General features: G+C 59.4%; 1 protein-coding gene across 3 annotated transcripts; it reads left to right on the plus strand.

Annotated features, from left to right (window-relative positions):
* PLEKHM2 (pleckstrin homology and RUN domain containing M2) lies at nt 1–21253 on the plus strand. 3 transcript variants are annotated; one of them, XM_063145035.1, is made up of 21 exons: nt 1–12; nt 302–376; nt 6831–6937; nt 7714–7823; nt 8466–8565; nt 9091–9178; nt 11032–11218; nt 12797–12859; nt 14369–14597; nt 15133–15882; nt 16816–16885; nt 17253–17343; nt 17649–17713; nt 18063–18151; nt 18481–18613; nt 19088–19278; nt 19508–19573; nt 19686–19845; nt 20170–20349; nt 20551–20667; nt 21038–21253. In XM_063145035.1, exons 2-21 carry the CDS (start codon nt 314–316, stop codon nt 21173–21175), a joined length of 2997 nt encoding a protein of 998 aa, XP_063001105.1. In that variant the 5' UTR covers nt 1–12; nt 302–313; the 3' UTR covers nt 21176–21253. The 3 variants fall into 3 exon arrangements, with proteins under 3 accessions (XP_063001105.1, XP_063001104.1, XP_063001106.1); XM_063145034.1 differs by lacking the exon at nt 1–12 and having other exon boundaries at nt 265–376; nt 21038–21252; XM_063145036.1 differs by lacking the exons at nt 1–12; nt 12797–12859 and having other exon boundaries at nt 265–376; nt 21038–21252.
* The last annotated feature ends 24 nt before the right edge of the window (nt 21254–21277 follow it).

Raw genomic sequence — 21277 nt, forward strand, 5'->3', positions numbered from 1 at the left:
GAGGAGGAGGCGGTCCCGATCCCTCCCGGCTGCCTGGAGGACCGAGGCAGCCGCCGTGCAGGACCGGGCCTGTCCCCTCCGCGCCATGGCGGCTTCTCCCCTGCCTGCCTGCCTGCCTCCCTGCCTGCCTCCGCCTGAGGTGAGCTTCTGAGGGGCGAGAGAGGGGCTCGGGGGCCTCCCTCTGGCCCCGCCGCGCCAGACCCTCAGGACGGAGGGCCCGCGGGGCAGGCGGCAGCGGCGGAGGCGGCTCCGGCCCCGGGGCAGCGGCAGCGGCGAGACCCCGGCGGGCGAGGCGGAGCAGGCGGCGGCGGCCATGGAGCCCCCCGGGCAAGTCAAGGACCGCATCCTGGAGAACATCTCGCTCTCCGTCAAGAAGGTCAGCGGCGCCGGGGGGGGCGGGGCTGGGCGGGGGGGTTATGGGGGGGCGGAGGGGGGGGCTCCGTCTCCCCACATCCTCAGGCAGGCAGGCAGCTCCCCCCCACCCCTCCATCAGACTCACACACACACACACACACACACACAGCCAGACAACCCCCCACCCCACCCCGGGCTTTCCTAGACCCCCTCCCCAATACTCCCCCCCACACACATTTTTACTCTTCCTCTAACGCCCCCCCCCCGTCAGTTCTCTTCTTTCTCCCCCCCCACCCCATCCCTTTCTCCCCTCCCCCCCATGCCACACTCTGTTGGGATGCTGGCACATCCCCCCCCCGCCCCGCCCCCCCCCCACTGAGCCTGCCTCCATCCATCATGCGCTTCCACGAGCCTTGCTCTGTTCTCCGTGGCCCCGTGCCCCCCCCCCCGTGTTCTCGTGGCCCAGCAGGACAGCAACGCAGTGGGATTCGGAGCAGGCCCGCTGGCTACGCTTCAGCCCCATTGATTGCAGAGGGCTGACTCCAGGTCCGGCCCCACGTTACCACGGGGAGAGCGCACCCCTGCGCGTGTTTAGGCAGAGGAATGGCCTGGCTTGGGGGCCGTGGTCCTCCTTATCCCCGTCTTAAGCGTGGCCACGGTTGCCCCCGAAGGCTCTTTGGCCCCAGGTGGGCTGGATTTGGCCCCCGGCCCTGAGGTCCGACACCCTTGACCTACAGCGTCCCCCCACACAGCCAGCACGGTGTCGGTGTGGCTACCGGAGGGCCCCAAGCTCCCCAGGGGCCCCTCCTCAGCGGACCCTCAGGCGTGGCAGCCACCTCCCTCCACACCACCTCTTCTCCACGCTTCAGCCTTCCCTGCTGTGGAGCCCGCAAGAGCCTGGAGGCAGCCCTCAAGCAAAGCCCGTAACGCCTGGCAGTGGCTGCATGCCACTCCCCGTACCTGGTGGCCACATGGGCTGCCTTTTGCCCGCCCTCCCCCACAGCCCAGCCCAGCCACAGTTCCCTCTACCTTCATTTGCCATGTGGCAACACGCTCTGCACTTAGTAACACATAGCATCTCTATTTTTTTTCAGGTAGCCTTTTTTTTTAATGTGCAAAGCACTCATGTCCTTGGCAACCGGTGTTTTTCAAAAGGTCGCTGTTGTTTCCATCTTACTGACTGCTAACCAAGGCCGAGAGAACACATGATTTGTCTGTAGCAGACCTTCCCCCTGCTGGAGCACCTTTTGCATTTGGTGGGATTAAGCCTCCTCCCCCCCCCCCCCCCGCAGCCCTCACTTCTCCAGCCCAGGGCACAGGGCTCTTAAACATGCAGGTGCCTTCAACAGGAGGCAGTTTGCTCCGCGCTGCTCATCTATTGCTTGGGGAAATAGTCCATTGATGGATAAGAAGTAGAGTTGCCAACGTATAATTCTCGTAATTATTTACCAGAACTGCATTGGTCAACTTGCCAGTCACTCTTTCTTCCCTCAATTCTTCTCCTGCTTTGTCATCTTCCCGACCCCTAACTTTCTTCCACCAGGGCCGTATCTCCCGCCAGATGACTTGGCTCATGTATTCTGCGTGCGGAACCGGGTTTTCCTGCTTCCAGGATGTTTCTGCCACCCTTTGTCATGACTTGCCTCGGATATAGAGAACCCAGGACTGCCCTTGGCTACCTCACTTTACTGGACTGGGTTGTTATCCTGGCTGCTGTAATCTGTGTCTAAAGCCTTAGCTAGAACTAAAGTTTATCCTGGGATCTCCTGTGTGTCATTTACATGAACAGGGATGACCCCAGGACGATCCCAGGATAAACCTTAGGCCTAAAGCCTTCTTGCTTTAAATGGATCCAGCATTTTGGTTTGTTTATAGCCCATATAGAGCCAGTGTGGTGTAGTGGCTAAAGTGTTGGACTGGGAGTTGGGAGATCCGGGTTCTAGTCCCCACTCAGCCACAGAAACCCACTGGGTGACTTTGGGCCAGTCACAGTCTCTCAGCCTAACCTACCTCAAAGGGGAACATGGGTGGGAGGGTGCTGTTGCACCCGCATCCTGCTTGTGGGTCGTGAACAGAGTGCTGAACTAGATGGCCCCTCGGTCTGATCCAGCCTCAGGGCTCCTCTTCTGTCCAAATGACAGCAGTGCCCTCTCCTTCCTTCCTGGCTCTTCTTCCCGCTCTCTCCACCTTCCCCATCTAACGCTTCCTTAGTGCCTCCTTAGCCATCCTCCACCCATCCTTGCTTTGCACGGACCCTGCTGTTCCTAGGCTCTGTGTAAAATGTTGACCCTGGCCAAACCAGCTTCTTCTTCTTCTTCTTCTTCTTCTTCTTCTTCTTCTTCTTCTTCTTCTTCTTCTTCTTCTTCTGGGCTGTGCCAGTCATCAACATTCTGTGGCTGATCCTTCCCCCTCAATGAAATATTCCACAAACTCGAGCCTGTGCAGAGGAAATGGAGAAATCCCCTAAACCCCCCTGTCCATTTCTAGAGTTTTCAGGAATTCTTGTTTGACAGGTTTCCCCCATAAAACAGAACATCCTAGCGTTAATTGCTGTGCGATGATCGTATGATGTAGTCCAGCTTTCCATTTCAAGATGCCAAATCTCCAGGACTCATCCTGAGAGGAAAATGTTGCTGCAACTCCTTAATCTTTTATGGGTGAAAGTGGATTGCATTATGCAGAAATATTAAATGAAGAAGACCTGCAGAACCTGCTGGCGAGAGTTGTGCTCTGCCTGTTTATCTGTTCGATCACACGTGTGTTCTGTTCTTATAGGTTCCCCCAAAGAATTCTGGGGATTGTAGTTTCACAGAAATACAATCTCTGGCATTTCAACATGAGGGGCCGAAGCAGTTCAACTGCTGGCAGGTGGTATAAAAAATACCTTAAATATTTGTTTGTTTAGGTGTCTCCAACTATATTCCCAGGGTGGTTTGCAAAAATAAACAAATCAACTGCCTCAAAGCTTGTTTAAAGGTTTAGTGTAACATATATGTTAGTGGGCCATTCATTGTGTGGGATTCAAAAAGCCATAAACGTTGCTTACGGATCAATGGCTTTGTTTATTTACATTTTTGTGTGTTGTTCACAAATAAAACCATAACAAATTTTAAAACAATTAAAAAAAACCCTATACTAACATAAGAATAATAAAAACAAGCACAATGTAAGACCAAAATAAATAAAATCACCAGAGGCAAACACAAAAAGACCTGGAAATCAAACTGTGGGCACTGGGCGAGTCTCTTCGTGCGAAGCCCTGTTTGGCATAAGGGTGACTTGTGCCAAATCCATAATTGCAAATGACCCGTGGTTATATTGCAGGTACTTGTTCTGTTCCCAAGGCCCAGCTTTTGTCCACATACACAGTTCATTTATTTATTTGATTTGCTCCCTGCCTTTCTACCAAAGCTGGCACTCAGAGCGGCTAAAGTTGATCAATGGGTTAGAACCCACAGCTGACCTTCACTGCCGTGGCTGTCCCTTCTGCTCAGCCCGCACTGTGGCTTTGCATTTACCAAGCCTCCTTCATTTCACCACTTTTGGCCAATTTTTTAAAGCAGATTTCCTACAGATACCAAATTGCATGACCTGCGGCAGGGGCTGTGTTTGGATACCAACCAGCAGGCGTGTAAAAGGCCTGCGTACGAGCGGCTGAGCGGCTGCGGGAGCCCTAGGCCTAGAAATCCTCCTGTCACAGGAGGGGTGGGCATTGCTGGGGGACCACGCAGCGAGTTGTGGTCATTCCTTGCTTTCCTCTGGCCTGGCAAGGAAAAAGAGCAAATGGTACCATCCAGACAGCAGCAGGAAGAGGGCTTGATCAGTGAGTGGCAGTAAATGCTGATCAAAGCCATAGGCTTCTCAGCACAAGAAAGAGAAGGCAACCAGCAAGATGAAATGCAAGGGGAAAACCCTTTCCCAGTTCCTGTGAGCTCATCAGTTTCTTTCAGCTGCAACGTAGGAAGCCTGCAAATGCGCCTTCCCTTCTTCCTCTCGAGGAGTTTCACACCAGCACAAGAGCAATTTGCAGAAGTCCACCATCACCATCACGCCTAGTGACAAGGCCTCAGGCGTCATCAGCCGGCCTTTCTGACTTGCAGGGCTCTCCAAAGCATCCCACGCTTCCTACACGGGTCGGGAATGTGTGCCCCCCTGCCCCCAGCTGCCTTATACAGACAGAGTCAGACCGTAGCTCCATCAAGGGCAGTAGCTTCCGCTCTGATTGCCAGCAGCATGCCAAGGTCTCAGGCACAGAGAGATCTTTTCCTCTTACCTGATACTCTCCAACCAGAGATGGTCGGATGGGAACTAGGGCAGCCTCCTCCAACCTGGTGCCCGCCAGATGCGTAGGACTACAACAGCCAGCATGCTGGGAACACATTTGGAGAGCACCAGGTTGGGGGAGGCTGAACTGGAGCCCTCCGCAGGCGAACCACGTGTTCTGCCATTCTGCACAGGGTCTGCTTAGGCATGGCCCCTGCCTTTCTGACCTGGGCAGTTGTGTAGTCCAGCAGAGGCCAGGCAGGCATTCGTTAAGAAGATCCCCGTGTGCCCCACCCTGCAGGCGAAGTGTAAATAACAAAGCAGGGGTCTCTGCTCGCCTTGCATGGGGGAATTTTCCACCAGGTCTAGTGCTCAGTCAGGCTCCGAGCGGAACAAAACCCGCCTCAGCCAAGAACCTGTTTACGATGCTGTTTGTCCCAGAGTCGATGAACTCGGGCAATCACATGGGTGCCTCTTGGACATGGGCACTGTTTGTTTGGCCCATCAAAAGGGTTTATAAATAGCTCCATGACTCAAACCAGCCCTCCCAAAGGAGCAGATGGTGCCCCATCATCTTCTGGGTCTGGTTTTCTTTGGGCGCCAGCAGCAGCAGCAGCAGCATCGATGGGTCCATCACGGTGCCCCCCACATGGAGCAGTTGCTCAGGCAGCATTGCAATGAGCCAGCTGCCCTGGAAAGCTTTGGAAAGGGTGGTCCTGTGACGAGAGTGGGAAGCGGTGCTGTTGGCCGTACAGGGCCCATGGGCGTAGTGGTGCTTCCGTCTCCCCTCTCCCAAGTGGTTGCATCTCACCTGGCATACTTCGCCGTTTCTGGCTCTGAAAATGCAGGGATGGGGAAGGAATCCCAGAAGTCACTTGGGGGAAATGGCAGACTGGGGCGATGGCCTTGTTCGGATTCCTCCTGCCAAGGCCTCTGGGGAGATTGCGATGCACCTGTATCGCTTCTTGCGCTCTGACCTACCCGGTGAGAGCGCCCCAACTCGGGGAGAAGGAAAGACCTGCCCAGCCACCTCCCGAGAGCTTCCTAATTGAGGAGAGACCTGGGGTCTCTCGGCCTCTGTGCCATGCTGGGAGTTCCTCTTTGCAGGGCTGCGTGTTCTCTCCCCACCCACCACCCACCTGCTTGTCACTGACAGAGCTGCTTGGGTCTTGCCCCCACCGGCTTTGCTTCCATGGCCCTGTAACACGGAGCTGCTGGCAGGCAGGCAGGCAGGGAGCAAGCAAGGCTCCTGAGCCACAGCCCACTGGGCAGCTTCTCCATGGCGCGCCTGCAGTGTGGGTGGCTGGAGCCTTTTGTGGGCACGCTTCAGGCTACCTCTCTTGGGTCGCGATGCCCACGCAGTGGCGCAATGCACAGCTGGGGCTTAGAGCCTGCGCCGCTTCTGCCCCAGGAGCCTCATCCAGCTGAGGCAGCGCGTTGCCGGGGTGCCTCTTTCCCTCGCCCACATTTTCCAAGGGTGTGGCTGGGAACCATGCCCTGGCAACGAGCCCCAGCCCTCCTCCCTCCCTCTGTTGGTGTGGGGCCGTCTAGCTGGGAATCAATCTGCGCGGCGTCACCCAAGCGCAGCATCCAAATGCAGGCGGTGCTGGAAGGGGGGGTGGCATGCCGTGCCCCGTATCAACGGATCCATCCCTGCAACTGCTCCGTTTCCTCAAATCCTGGCCAATGGGAAGCATCCCCGTTGCGCTTTACCTGACCTCATGCATTCCAGCATCCAGCTTCTTTCGTTTTTTAGCTGACGTGTATTTGGTGCTCAGGAGAAGCTACTTTGCAGAAGTAGCTCCGGTTCTGACGGAAGTATTTAGGACAGATGACGAGGGGGAAGAGCAAATGTTGCATGTGCCTGAGCAAAACTAACAGGCACAACCGTTTGACTTGCTCTTGAGTAGCCCCTATAGAAGTGCCCCACCCCATCCAGCCTTCGCAGGGGCTGCCTGCATCTTTTCAAGCTGGTAGAAATCAGGCTTTGTCAAGGCGAGCGGTGAGTCTTAAGAGTTCCGTCCTCCACGCCAGTTCCAGAGTGAAGGCAGGGCCAATTCTCCTGAACCGGTTACGACTTGGGAGCCCTTTGGAAGTGCCTGGGCGTTTCTCCCTGCATTTCTCTGGAGCGCGGCTGTGTGACTCGCATGGGCAGCGGGCTCCCTCGGCGGCTCATTCCCTGGCTCCGTTTCCTCTCTCCCCACCCACCCCAGTTACAGAGTTATTTTGCTGCTTGTGAGGATGAGACTCCGGCCATCCGGAACCACGACACGGTCCTGCAGCGGCTGTGCGAACACCTCGACCATGCCCTGCTTTACGGGTAAGGTCCGCCCGGCCCCCTTTGACAGCTCCCCACTTAGTGTGGGGAAGTGAAAGAAATGCTCCCTTTGCCTCCCGGGGTCTTCGGGGAAAAAGCTACTGCAGGAAGCAGGGGGTTGGGTTCGAGTCCCACCGCCCTCCTTGGGCAGGTCCCACGCTCAACCGCCACTTCCCAACTCCCCTCTTGAAAATGTTGCAACGGCCAAGGACAGTGCAAATGAGGCCCCTGTTTCGTCTGAGTGGCCCTTGGTCTGGGTTGGACTATGAGAGAGGGGTGGGGGTGGGGGGATGGGCGTGGGGTGGTTGAGAGACCTTAACTTAAAGCGGGGTGGGGTTGACCCCAAGGGCCAAATTCCCTTTCGGAAAAGCTCTCGGGGGGGTGTGCATTCCAGCGGTGGGTGGGCCAGACTGGAGCCCCAGGAGGGCTGGATTTGGCCTCCGGGGACTGAGGCTCCCCACCCCTCTCTTAGAGCAACAGACCAGCCTGCACAGCAGAATCCAACGCACTTTGGTGCGGAGCAGGCAGCCAGGTCGGATCAGTGGAGCCAATGCCTGGGGTCTGTTTACGAGTGAGCAGGGAGAGGGGTATGAGAACTGGACCGGACCCCTCTGGAGTGGTTCATGTAGGGCTCTTGAGCCGATCGGAGCCCGGAAAAGAAGGAGGCCCAGGCGTTCCCTCTGTTTTCTGCAGGAGCGCCATTGCTGAACAGCTCTGGGGCCAAGGCCTCTGTGCTGCCACTGCCCTCCATCACTTCATTCCTCTTCCTGTTTCCTCAGGCTCCAAGATCTCCCGTCGGGCTACTGGGTCCTGGTGGTTCACTTCACCCGCCGAGACGCCATTGAGCAGATAGAGGTCCTGGAGCACGTGGCCACTAACCTGGGGCGCAGTAAGTGTGGGCTGTGGCCCAGTGGCCAGCCGTGTCTCTGGAGAGCCTGGTACAAAGGGGCAGCGTGTGTGTGTGTGTGTGTGCGCGTGTGTTAGATATTCCATTATAAAATTGAATTCCACCCCCACCCACTAAAAGCCCCAAAGAGCCCTTAAAAGCCAGGGATTTTTTTTTACAAAAAAGTTTTCTTCAGAAGAACACAAACCACGTACCAGGTGAGCCTCTCCGGGGAGGGCGTTCCATAATGAGGCACGATCGCACTGCCCAGCCTCCCTCGGCAGTGGCACTGGGCGAAGGGCCTTCACCGGTCCTTCAGGGAACTCTGCCCCGAGGCATCCAGGGCTTTAAAGCAACTGGGCTGGATGGACACAAGGTGGGACCTGGTCTGAGGCCGCTTCCTCCACACCATCCAGTGAGAAGGGCTGTGGCAGGTCAGAGGGTTTGGCTCCCAAGCAGGCAGGAGCCTCAGCACCTCTTGGTAGCAGTCCAGCACCGATCCAGGCTGATGTGGGCCCCGAGGAGCTGAGGTGTTGAGTCGGTCGTTCTGGCCAGTTAGCACATGGAGGCTGAGGCCCGCGGGGGCTTGGCTCAGGGTGGGTTTTGCCCCTGTCAACGCCCCCCTCCCTTTGCTGCCCCTGGCAGGCCGAGCGTGGCTGTACCTGGCCCTGAACGAGAACTCCCTGGAGAGCTACCTGCGCCTCTTCCAGGAGAACCTCAACCTGCTGCACAAGTATTACGTCAAGTGAGTCCGTCTGGGCCGGGGGTGGGGAACGGGCCGTGGCAGGCTGCCACGTGTGGGTGGCTTTTTGCGAGCTCCCTGGTCCTTTCCTGTTGTGCTGTGGCACGGCTGCACTATGAGGGGAGAGAGCCCCTGGCTTGGCAAAAGCTTATGTGGGTGAGCTGGGGTGAAACTTCCCCCAGCATTTAGTGCAGTCTTTCCCAACTGGGTGCTCTCCAGATACATTAGACTACAACTCCCATAACCCCCCAACTGGCATAGCATATGGGAGTGCAGCCCAACCCATCTGGAGGGCACCCGGTTGGGGAAGGCCGTTCTAGTGGTTCAAACGGCAGCCCTTTCCTTTCTGCTAAGCTTGCAGGGTTTGGCTTTTGGGGCTGCGGAATTCTGCGACACGAATGTCTCTTCCTGTCAGGACTGCCCTTGGGGTCCTGAGGGAATCCCTTTGAGGGGCTTTGGTTTGGCCTGGGTTGGGCCCCACCAGCGCCTCCGAGCTTTTGGATGACCAGCTTCTTCTCCATCCCGCAGGAACGCTCTTGTCTGCAGCCACGACCACCTGACCCTCTTCCTCACGCTGGTCTCTGGCCTGGAGTTTATCCGTTTCGACTTGGATCTGGTGAGCAAACATTTTCTCCTGTTGAGAGAGCGAGAGTGAGAGCGAGAGAAGCAGTACAAACACCTGGTGCTTCACTCCCTACTCCTCCGCATCCCCATTGACTGTCCCAGACGTTTGGCATCGTGTGCGAAATGTGCTTGCAGGGGTGCGTGTGCCTGTGTGCGTGTGCACAGAGAGACCCACTGAGGTTTCCCTTATGCCCTTTGGGTTGCCGAGTGTGGCAGTGTCACAAGAGAAGCTTAAATAGCCCCTCCTCCCTTCAGCTTCCTGCCCCATAAATCAAGTGAAGACGCCACATTGATTTTTAAAGATGGCTCTTGCCTTTCTGCGTTGCATTATAGCATCATTTCAGGAGTTATGTGCTTGAGACTAAAAGCCAGAAGCCTCTGTGGCGAGGAGAAGCGCTGGACGACGGGCGAGAGACCAAAGAGAGCATCATCGCCATTACCCCGACTGCTCACCCCGCCCCCCCTCCTCCTGTTCTTCTGATTTAGACAGGACGTCTGCGCTCTTATTTCAAAAACAGCAATAAGCTGCATTTTGAATTGCTCTTTTCCCCTGGGTTGTGAAGCCCTTTAAAGGGCAGATACCCATCAGTTTAATTTGCCTTCTTTGGAAGAAAGCAGGCTTTGGATCTAATGGTATCTGTGTGGTGGGGCCCCTGGGTGCATTGGTTTACAGGATTATGCATGAAACCAGCCATTTATTCAGAGAGTTTTTATCTCTCTCTTCAGCCCCAAAAGCTGCCAAAGCAGCTTTCAAAGATCAGAAGTAATGTAGTCCCTGCCCACAGATTGATGGTCTAAAAGACATGACACAAAAGGAGAGGGGGTTGGGAGGAAGGAGGAAAAACGCAACCCTGGGCACTGTGGAGAGAGTTCATCAGGTCACAGAGCTGGATCTGCGCACAATGGAAGGGAAGCTGTATCCTCTCCCTCTGATGGCAACAGATTCAGGGCAGATAGAAAGAAGCTCCTCTTCATACAGCGCCTCATGGATTTAACTTATGGAATTCGCTGCCCCAAGAGTCAGTGATGCTGGTGGCTTACAAAGGGAACTGGACTAAGGCATGAAGCTCCAGCTGGCCTTCCGTTTCCAGGCAGGCATCGGGTCCCCGGATGCTGGGAGGCAGCGTGGCAGCTGGGCAGGGCAGTTGCGGCTGGGCTTCTGGGGCAAGGAAGCAGGATGGGGGCCCAGAAGAACCCGGTGAGGAGGGCTCTTCTGCACCGCTCAGGATGGAGAGCTGAGAGCTGCAGGAATCCAGGCCCCCTTCTCTCCTCTCCCCTGCTGAAGATGCAGAGATGTTGTGGTTTTATCTTCAGTTACTTCATTGCATTTCTATACTGCCCACAAGCCAAAGCTCGCCGTGCCGTTTGCGAAAGAAAACTCCAAACAGTAAAATACGGTAGCGTATTTTATACTTCAGCTCTGTGGGTTTAAATTTCGTGAACCTCCCAGAGAGCTTTGGCTATTGAGCGGTATAGAAATGAAATGAATAAACACAATAGCAGAATAAAGCGTAATATGCACCCTGAAACGTCTCACTTGTCCGTCTTGCTTCCAGTCTGCCAGGGAGGGCGGTGAGTGGAGAGAGGCCCCTCCCTGCTCGAGCTGCCCACATGCTGCTCTTCCTCCATAGCCTGACGGTCGCCCTCGTGCTGTTCTCTGCAGTGCTCAGGGGCCGCTGGGACGTGGAGAGCCATCCGGCCTCGTGGGCTATCTGGCGCTAGGGCACTGGCAGCATCTTAGGCGGAAGCCGCGTCCCCCGCCCCACGGGAGGCTTGGCTCTGCTCCCCCCCCCTCGACGAGCGGCCCTAACTCAACATCGCCCCGCTTCTCCTCTGCCCTTCCAGGATGCTCCCTACCTGGACCTGGCGCCGTACATGCCGGACTACTACAAGCCTCAGTACCTGCTGGACTTTGAGGACCGCCTGCCCAGCTCGGTCCACGGCTCAGACAGCCTCTCGCTCAACTCCTTCAATTCGGTCACCTCGACTAACCTCGAATGGGACGACAGCGCCATCGCACCGTCCAGCGAGGGTGAGCAGTGACGGAGGGAGGGAAGGGCCCCTTGTGCAGACTCTTTCGGCCCTTCTGACCCATTGCAAGGAGCCCTGGGAAGTGTCATCCTGGGTGGGAAATCCCCGCTTGCCTGCAGAACAACCGTCTGAGGGGAAGCCAGGGGGCTAAACCCCTCTCGGTTCATTGCAGCTGTGCTGTTTCCTGTGAGGAAGGGGTTTCTGGGAGCAGAGTGTGTTGATCTCCGGGCCTGCCTTGCAGAGAACTTGAGCAGGGGGCTTCAGTTGCCCTATCCACACCCCCAGGACCACACCTGCAGGTGGGATCTCCAGCCAGGTGTCTCTCTTGGCCGGCAAGAGTTTGGATACAAATGAATTCAGAGCCTCTCCCGATCGCAGCAGAGGCCTTGGCGATTGCTGCCACTGTGGGTACATGGGCAGGGACCGACGTCCGTTACGAGGGGATCGGGAAGGAGGCGGACGTGGCGTTTGGGCAGCCTGCGTCCCTCCCAGGATGCCGTGCTATGGCTCAGTCTGTCTAAGGTTACTTAGCGGCTGCCTTTAGGAGTGAAACGGTGTCAAGGCGCAGCGAACAAGATCAAAACCAGACAAAGTGAACTCGATAAAGATCCGTAAAAGCAAAAACTAACAGCTCAAACCAACGACTATATAAAAAAATGACCAGTACAACCAATGGCCCAGCTGTAAGGGAAGGGCCGGCGGAAGCAGGTGGGGGCTTCAGCGCTTTCCTGAAGACCTAGAAAGAAAGGGCCCTCATGAACGCCCGATGGGAGCGGATCCCACAGGCGCAGGGCCACCACTGAAAAGCCCACCACCACCACCACTCCGTTGTAGCCAGCGAGCAGGGCCTCCGTCGCTGACCTCAGAGTGCCGGAGAAGGCAGCACCAGAGGCCCTCCTTCGCCCGCGGGCAGCCCCAGGTTCAACCCCTGGCTGCTTCTTGAGAGAGCTTTCTGTGTGCCCCCTCCCCCCCCCTCCACAGGGCAGAGGGTGTTGCGGTATTGCTTGTTGGTGTTTGGGGGGGGGGATAAATGCTTCCTTCCGACCCACCCTGGGTCTCTGCCAGGGGCTGCCCGTCACGCCCTCTCCTGCACGCCTGGCGAAGGGTGCAAGGGAGGCGCCACAAGCCACCTGGGCTGCTCCTGAGATCCAGAGGGCTCTGCGGGGGTGGCTGGGTGGCTGGCGGTGCCATTGAAGCCCCGGCCTCTGGAGTGTCTCATCTGCCGTAGTCCAGCCTCACACCGCTCCCCGACGCTCCTCAGGCCGTAAAAGGAGGTGGCGGTGCCAGAATGGACTGTACCACTGTGGGGGAATCACGTACGTAAGGGTCGCCTGCTTTTAAATAAACCAACCCTCCCCCCCCCAAAAAAAATATAAAAACCTGTAAAAGGAAACTCTGCAGAGACTGAGCTGCAAACCCCTGCTGAGGGTGTTTGTTTGTTTGTTTTGTTTTTGTCTCTGAGCACTCCAAAACTGCCTCCCCCCCCCCCAGCCGCCTGACATGGTACAGCCCATTCTGCTCCACCCCCTTCCTGCAGCCGTACGTTTCTAATTCTCCTCTTTGTCCCTCGTTTTTATAGATTATGATTTTGGAGATGTCTTTCCCGCAGTGCCGCCCACAGTGCCCACCGCAGCTTGGGAAGGTGGGACGAGCGAGCCTTGGCCCCGTTTTCCACCCCCACGCCCCCCGTCCGCGCTCTCTGTGCCGCTTCTGTTTCCGCACCAGAGCTTGCTGCATGCTCCGCGGTGGGTCCCTGAGCCCGTTTGGCGCCCGTGCCCACGGGGCTCTCGGAAGGCTGCCACGTCTCTCACCCTGGTGGTTCACGGCAAGGTTAACCAGGCTACGGGCGGGTGTTCCAGCGTCCCAGGGCCCGACGGCGCTCGCCTCCGCAGAGGCCGCGGCCCCCTCCCGCGGTCGCTGGCCTCCCTCTGCCTGCCCGCGCCCTCTCTCTGGGCATCCAGCTTCCTCACTCCTCTGTGGCTTTGCCTCTCCCAGCACGAGACACTCGTCTTTCTGGTTCTCAAATTAACAAGACTTCCAAATAGTTCTTCCGCGCAGGAGCCAGGGTTTGCCTTTCTTCGCCCGGGGCAACTAACCGCTTTCTCTATTCTGACAGTGCATGGAAAAGGCCGGAATGAAACTGCCTTCCTCTCTGATTGGATTGCCACAGTCCCGCTCCCTGCGCCCCCCCCCCCCCCCCGAGAACCTCTCTTCCCCAACAGCAGGCTTGGAAGAGTGGCAGAAGCAGCTGCCGAACGCTCCCCCCTCCCATGCTCTTTCTTTCCTGGGGCCCCTGTGCTGCCTCCCGCTCGGAGCCTCCTCCTACACAGCCCGTAAGACGGGCGTGAACAGCCGACGACCCGGCTGCCCCTTGCCTTCTTTTTAAAGTAAGCGCCTAGTCCTCATGACTGCAAAGGGAAGTTGGAGAACAGGATAGCGAAAACTGCTACCGAGACAGGTACAGAGGGTGTTTGTTTGATGAGCGACCTGCCTAACGAAAGGCACACGCCCCCCCCCCCCACGCGCCCCCAAAGAAAGGGATTTAAATTTGTTGGGATTTATTCCTCTCGCAGCTCATTCTTGAGACTGCTGCTTTTCATGGTGGAAGGAAGGAAGCCGCCTTTTGCATCAAGGCTGCCGTGGGGGTGGCCGAGCAGGCCTGCCAGTCCTTCCTGAGCCCTTCCCTGGGTCCTTAAAAAACGGCCCGCAACTCCTCTTTCCTTGCACGGCGTTTGGGCCAAGCCAGCTCAGCGCTTAGTGGCATCTTTCTGCTACAAAGTTTTAAACAGCCGAACCTGGTTTCTGATTTCCAGCCAAGTAACCATTTAGGCAGCAGGAGTTGCTAAGTAAGAAACCTTGGCGGCTTTGCCAGACTGGGGCACTCAGGAAGCGATGATAAGTTAACTCTGGTTTCAAACCTCTTTACATTTGTGACGTTGACGAGTCCGAGGTCTTCATAGGTTTCCTTCCTGCCTTAAATGTCCCTGAATGCCCTGAGGGAACCTGCAGGAGGCGCCAGAGAGCCACACTCGGGCCTGATGGGTGGCTTTTCCTAGCCGCTGCTTTTGGTTTTAGGGCTTTGCCCTGATTCTGTGGGGGCGGAGGGGTGGCCCATCGTTTGTTCTTCCTTCCTTCCTTCCTTCCCCCCCAGATGGAGATCTGACGGACACCCTCAGCTGCCCGCGTTCTGTGACCTCCGAGCTGAACGGCCGGGCTTCAGCCAAGAGCCCGACGCAGCGTTACAACCCGTTCAACGAGAAGGCGGACGCGCCCTCCTCTGCCGAGACCACCCCAGTGCACTCCGCCTCCCAGGAGAAGGCTGATGTCATGACCGAAGGCACGGACCAGTCAGAGAGCTGCACCGAGCTGGAAGTCATCAGGTCTGTCTCCTGGGCTGGGCGGGCAGGCAGGCAGGCAGGCAGGCAGGCAGGCAGGCAGGCAGGCAGGCAGGCTGGGGCCCGCCCATGCACCTGAGCCCAGTCAAAGAACCATCTGGCCCAGCCGTGGCAGCTGCTCCCTGAGCCCCTCCCCTGCCATCCCACTGGAGAGGCCAGTGATGGCATGCCCTCCACCCCGGAGCCCTGGGATCCATCCTCTTACAACTCTGGGGCCTCCGACACAGTATCCCTGGGGCAGCTCTCGCTTGCCAGCCTCCGTGCCCCCTCCTGTTCTTCTTTCCATTCCTTAAGATTTGTTAACTGGGAGGGAGGCGTACTGCAAAGCAAAGGGCCGCCCTCCAGCGCCATCGTTGTGGGAGTTCCAAAGGGAACCTCCTTGTAGGTCCAGCAGACCAGAGGGTGAACCAGGTGACCTGTGAGGACCTTTCCAGCTCTGAAGGCTCAACGGAGTACAGGATGATGGGAGCAGGCGTACTGCTGCCCCCAAGCCCAACGCTGCTGCTCCTCCTCTTTGCAGGTTAGCTAAGAAGAAGAAGGCTGGCAAGAAGAAGAAGGCCCGATCAGAGGAGGCAGCGGCCCTCCCCGCTCCCTCTGCTGCTGCTGCCACAGCCCAGGCAGGGGCGCAAGAGGCGGGCGAGGAGAGCAGGGCTGCCGATGGAGCCGGGCGCCTGGAAGCCGGCCCCGAGGGCCCTGGGCTCTCCCAGCTGAGGCTGCGCATCCCTGAGATGAAGGACGCCTCCATGGAGCGGGTGGGGCAGTCGCTGAGCAAAGGGATCAACTTGCTGGATGGGCAGCTGGGCGCCGGCTGGAGCGGCCCCTCCACCACCACCAGCGGCGACGAGCCCCCGGAGCAGCCCTTTCGGACCGACTCGCCAGGGGAGTCCCCCTCGGAGGGGCCATCCTCTGGCGGCTCTAGTGCGGGGATTTCGGCCCCCATGGACTTCTACCGCTTTACCGTCGAGAGTCCAAACGCTCCTGCAGCAGGTGGTGGCCACTATGACCCTGCAGGGGATGGCCAACCGCCACATGTTCCTGGTGGCCCTGAGGCTGCTCCACAAGAGGAGGAAGGAGGAGGAGGAGGAGAGGGAGACGGAACGGCTGCTGGGCCAGCAGTAGCTGCGGACGTGGAGGCGGAGGCTGCAGGCGGGGAGGCCCTCAGCAGGCTCAAGGGGGGCCGGGCGAGCCCCTCCCCCAGCAGCGCCGAGGACTCCGGGGTGGAGGAGGGGCAGGGGAGCCCCTCCGAGGCAGCCCACCCCTCGGAGTTCAGGTAAGAGGCAGAGTGGGCGGTGGTGGTGTGGGAGACCCTGAGCAGCCACCTGGGCCTCCGCGGGGAGGGCAGCCTGGCCTCCAGCAAAAGGAGGTTGCGGCCTTCCTGTCCCTGGCCAGGGGGTTGGGAAGGAAAACAGTCCCTTGGCCGACGCGGGTCCCTTTCTTGGAGGGCAGGATGTTGGGCGGCCGCTTCTTCTCTCCGGTCTCTCCTGAGAACAGGGAAACGGTCGGAGGTGGAACGGCGGGCTGCCACCTTTTCTCTCTCTCTGGGCGTCTTGTCACTGCAGTGGGCGGCTTCGCTGCTTCAACGCCAGCCGAGCGTGGCGGAGCGCCGGAGCTCTTCCCTGGCAGCCTCTGGCTCCTCGTTGCCCTTCTGCTCACTGAGAAACGGCCGCTCAGCTGCCCCTGAGTTCGCTGGCTCCTGTTCCCGCCCGCCCTCACGCGCAAAGGGACCTTCATGAGACTGACTTCCTCTCGCTATTCCCCCTCCACACACACTTTTCTCCTTACTAAGTTGCATTATCCCACAACGTTTAAAAACGAAGAGGGAACCAATCGCTAAAGCTCCTCCCTTTCCGCCGCCCTCCCCCCCCCCCCCCGAAGGGAGCAGGAACTGAGTGAGGGACAATGAGTCAGTCCTGCCCCAGCTGCTTGGTGCCCTCCAGCTGTGCTGGAGCACAACTCCCATCATGGCTGGGGAACATTGGAGGTGTAGTCCAGCACATCTGGCAGGCCCCGGGACAGAGCCGCAAGGAAGAGGCTTCTGGCTAAAGGGGCAGGGAGACCTTTGCTGAATGGCCAGCATTATGGGATGTTCCCCCTTTCCTGGAATCCAGCCTCTTCCGGGGCCTTGATGTTGGCCTTGTCGCGCTGCATGGCCGAAATCTCCCGTCCTTTCTCTCTCCCTCTCCGTTTCTTTCCCCCTGCACAGAGTAGACAACAACCACTTGTTGCTCCTGATGATCCATGTCTTCCGGGAGAACGAGGAGCAGCTCTTCCGGGTATGTCTGGGCATTCCCTGTGAGACGCTTCCTTCTCTCCCTCCCTCCTGTCGGTCGCTGGGGGTGGCCAGAGTGGGGTCAGGGCCACTTCCAGCTTGCTGCTTGGCTTAAGCTGGGCGGGAAACAAAGTGGAGGGGTGAAAGGGTGGGAGGGAAGGAAGGCACGGCTCGCCCCTTTCCAAGGCAGATTTGGGGGAGAGCCGTTATCCTTACCTGAGCCCCCGGGAGTTCTAGTGGATCACAGGACGGGAGGACGTGGGGATGTGTGTGTTTCCACGCTGCCCCAGAAGAGCTACAGTGGGGAGGGGGGGGCGTTTCCCGGCTTCCTTGCACCCTCACTCAGAGCTTCTCTCCTCATTCCTGAGCAGATGATCCGGATGAGCACTGGACACATGGAGGGGAACCTCCAGCTGGTCTTCGTGCTGTTGACGGATTGCTACGTGTACCTCATCCGCAAAGGTATTTGCAGGAGCCTTCCCTCCCTCCCCCCCACCCCACAAGCGATTCTAGTTTTGTCCTTCCAAATGGAGCCGTCTCCTTCCATTTCGGAGGGGCGGGAGGGATGCCGCGGACCTCGGGCCGAACAAGCGGTTCTACGCAGGCTACCTTGTGAGGGCCTGGGCTGCAGCCCCTCGGGTCGGAGAAGTCCTGTTCCCCACATCCGTGGGACCCCCCTGCCCCCTCCCCCCCTGGTCTTCCTCCTGGGCCGTAGAGAGACACAGCGCCTGGCTTGGCTCACCCTCCCCTGCCCTGCTTTTTGTCAGGAGCCGCCGAGAAGCCGTACATGGTGGAGGAAGCCGTTTCCTACAACGAGTTGGACTACGTCTCGGTGAGTGGAGGGAGGGAGATCTCCTGCCCCCCCCATTGTTGGACCGAGGTGGGCTCTGCTTCCCTGGGGCTGTTGGGGCCGCTCAGCAGACAAGCCAACTGCTGCCCATGGGGTGGAGGAGGCCTCCAGAGAAAGAAGCGTGGTCCCCCGGCAAGGGGAGGCTGCGCCCGGGGGTCGCCCCATGTGGCCTGCAAGACCTGCGCCATCACCCGGGGTGCCGATCCCTCGCCAGGCCCCCCGTGGCCCTCCTCAGCCTAGCAGCTTCTGGGAGGCCGAGCGGGCTCCCTGGCCGAGCCTTCTCTGAGGAGCGCTGGGGCTCCTCACCCAGAATGCTCTGCTCCCCCGGCAGGTGGGTCTGGATCAGCAGACGGTGACCTTGGTCTGCACCAACCGCAGGAAGCAATTCCTCCTGGACACGGCCGACGCGACCCTGACCGAGTGAGTGAGCCGGCCACGCGTGCCCACCCGTCCGGGGCCCTCTCTCTCCCCTCCCCTCCCCTCCCCTCGCAAGGCGGCTGTGAGGGCCAAGGGCGCGGGGCCTGCCTCGAAGGGGTTCTCCTCCGGCCCTCCAAGCACCCCCTTCCGGCCCTGGGGGCAGTGAGGCCGCACTCCTACATAGGGCCGGCGGGGCACGTCCCTTCCCGGGTCTGGCTCGGGCTTCCTGGCCTGGCCTCGCTTTCAGAACCGGACGGAATCCGCCTGCCGCTCCCCTGGGGCGTGGCTGTGCCCCCTGACTCCGGCTTCCCTCCCTCTCCCCCCCCCCCAAGGTTTTTCCTGGCATCTCTCAAGTCGGCGATGATCAAAGGGTGCCGGGAGCCGCCCTATCCCAGTATCCTGACTGACGCCACCATGGAGAAGCTCGCGCTGGCCAAGTTCGTGGCCCAGGAGTCCAAGCGGGAGGTGAGCTGCGGGCCGTTCTCCTGACCTGCGGGGGGGGGGGGGGGCGTTCTGCCACCAAGTCTGAGGTCTTCAGGCGTGGTGTTGCATAAAAGGAGCACTTTTCTATCGGTTTATAAACACGTGCTTATAAGTCATAGGAACAGTTGGTTATGTAGACCCATCGACAGGCGCAGCTGGAAAGTCTGATGGGATGTCCTTGGAAACACGGACTCCCTCTGGAGCTTGACCTGCTTAAATCAGTTTAGCCTTACTTGTTTATGCGCGTGTTTATAAACCAGTATAAGTGTCCCCCTTTTCTATCCCCGCTTGGTCAAGCGCCGTCCTGTAAGGTCCGAGGAAGCCGGGCTTTCCCGTTCTGTAGCGGGGCCTTCAGCCGCCACCTTCCCCTCCGTTCCCCAGTGCTTCAGCACCCCCCTCCCCCCCCCACTAGGAGATCATTAACGCCGCAGGTGGGGCGGGGCGGTTCCGTTGCAGGCCTCCGAAGTGGTGGTGCGCTTCTATGGCCTCGTTCACTGGGAGGACCCCCTGGACGAGGCCCCGGGGCCCGCCCCTTCCCACTACACCTTGGCCGAGAGCTCCATCACGAAGGAAGGCATGCTGAGCTACAAGGCGGGCACCAATTACCTGGGCAAGGAGAACTGGCGGTCCTGCTTCGTGGTGCTCAGGTGAGAGCCCCGGGGTGGGCATTGAGGGCGCCCGACAGGGCCGAGGCGGCTGCGGTGGGGTGGGCTCTGGGCAGGAACCGCACCGTGGCTACAGTGGGCTCGCATCTGAGGTCCCCACCTGGAGTCCTGTGCATAGGGCAGGGAACCTGTCCCTGAATTATGGGAGGTGTGTGGGGGAGCCGGCACCCTTCCGAGCAAGAGCGTGACCTGTTTCCCCCCCCGTCTGCAGCAATGGCATCTTGTACCAGTATCCGGACCGCACCGACGTCACCCCTCTGCTCTCCGTGAACATGGGGTAAGTGGGGGCTGGGTCTACGGCACCGGAGCCCGTGAACGCGCCCCGATCCCTCGTCCTCTTCCCCCGCGTCTCCTTTGCGACATCCCCCCCAACTCCCTGTCCCTTGCAGCGGGGAGCAGTGCGGCGGCTGCCGGAGGTCGAACACCACAGACCGGCCCCACGCCTTCCAGGTGATCCTGAGCGACCGGCCCTCCCTGGAGCTGAGCGCGGAAAACGAAGAGGAGATGGCCGACTGGATGCAGTTCCTGTGCCAGGCCGTCTCCAAAGGGGTAAGAGGGCAGAAGGAGGCCTGGAGAGGGCGGAGGCTGCGCTTGGCAACCGTGAGGCCGCTTCCCGGTCGGGCCCTGTGGATTTCGTGGCTTGAGAAAAGGTGGTGCGCTGCAAAGCAGAGGGGATTCCCTCGCCATTGACGATGCTGGTTGGGGTGATGGGAGTTTCACTCCAACCACGTCCTTCTCCACCCCTGTCATGGTGGGTGCCTGGGCTGGGGGCGGCCCGGACCTCTCTGCAGTTGGGCCCACGCCCTCTCCGAGAGCCACATCAGAGGCTCACAGGGTTCCTGGCCTCCCCCCCTTCTCTCCCTGCCCCTCCAGGTCGTCCCCCAGGGCGTGGCTCCTGCCCCCTGCATCCCCTGCTGCCTGGTGGTGACGGAGCAGAAAGTCTTCACCTGCCACGAGGACTGCCAGACCAGCTTCTTCCGCTCGCTGGCCAGCGCCGAGCTGGGGGACGTGGCTTCGGTCTCCACGGAGCCCGGCCGGGAATACTGCCTCGTGGTGAGTACCGTGGGGGGTGCCAAGGAGGCTGCCTTCGACTGGGCTGGCCTTTGGTCTTGGTAGACCCGGATTGCCAGCCGCGGCCTGGCCAGGGTTTCCCTCCAGGGCGTTTCCCCAGCCCTACCCGGATTGAACCCGGGACCTTCTGCGTGCAAGGTCTGTGCTCTGCCACTGAGATTGCGCCTGTCTCCCTGTTCCTAGGAGTTTGTCCAGGATCGCAAGCAATACCTGCCCCCTTGGGTCCTCTATTTTAGTTGCACGGCAGAACTGGAGCGGTTCCTCTCCGCCCTGGGCGCCGTGTGGAAAAACACCTACCAGGTAACCTGGCCTGGCTGCCGGCCGGCCTGGCTGCTGACTCGGTGGCCTGCCGATGCTTCTGCTTGGCCTGTGCAGGATGGCCGCGTGCTGGATGCTGGTGCTCCGTGCTCTGCACGCCATGGGGTTGCCCCCCCCAACCCAGGTCACGGCCAATTCCACCCCCCACCCCCTCCCCTGCTGCTGGGCTGCCACACGGGTCAGGTGGCTGGGGGGTCCATAGCTTGGCTTCTAGGGGCCCCCTGGGCTCCCCTTTCCCTCCTCCTGCTCGTGGGCCCGCCAGGCAGACGGGAACCCTCCTGCTGCCCCCTTCCTCTCCCTCTTTCCTGGCCGTGGCCTCCTGCTAACCTCCTTCACCCTCCTGTGCCGACAGGTCGACCTTTCTCACAAGCTGATTGAGGATGGCTGCGTGCGGAAGAAGTGCGAGGATGCCCTGAGCTTGATCCACAGCGCGTGGCAGCGCAGCGACAGCCTCTGCCGCGGCCGGGCTTCCCGGGACCCCTGGTGTTAGCCTCCCAGCAGGCGGAGCCGGACACCGTTCTGCAGCGGGAGGGGTTGAAGAAGCCGCCCTTTGCCTCCCAGCAGCTTGAAGCGGGCGGGTCGGCGGGCGCTC

Source organism: Elgaria multicarinata, chromosome 20 (genome assembly GCF_023053635.1).
Source record: "Elgaria multicarinata webbii isolate HBS135686 ecotype San Diego chromosome 20, rElgMul1.1.pri, whole genome shotgun sequence".
In the NCBI taxonomy this organism is placed as follows: domain Eukaryota; kingdom Metazoa; phylum Chordata; class Lepidosauria; order Squamata; family Anguidae; genus Elgaria; species Elgaria multicarinata.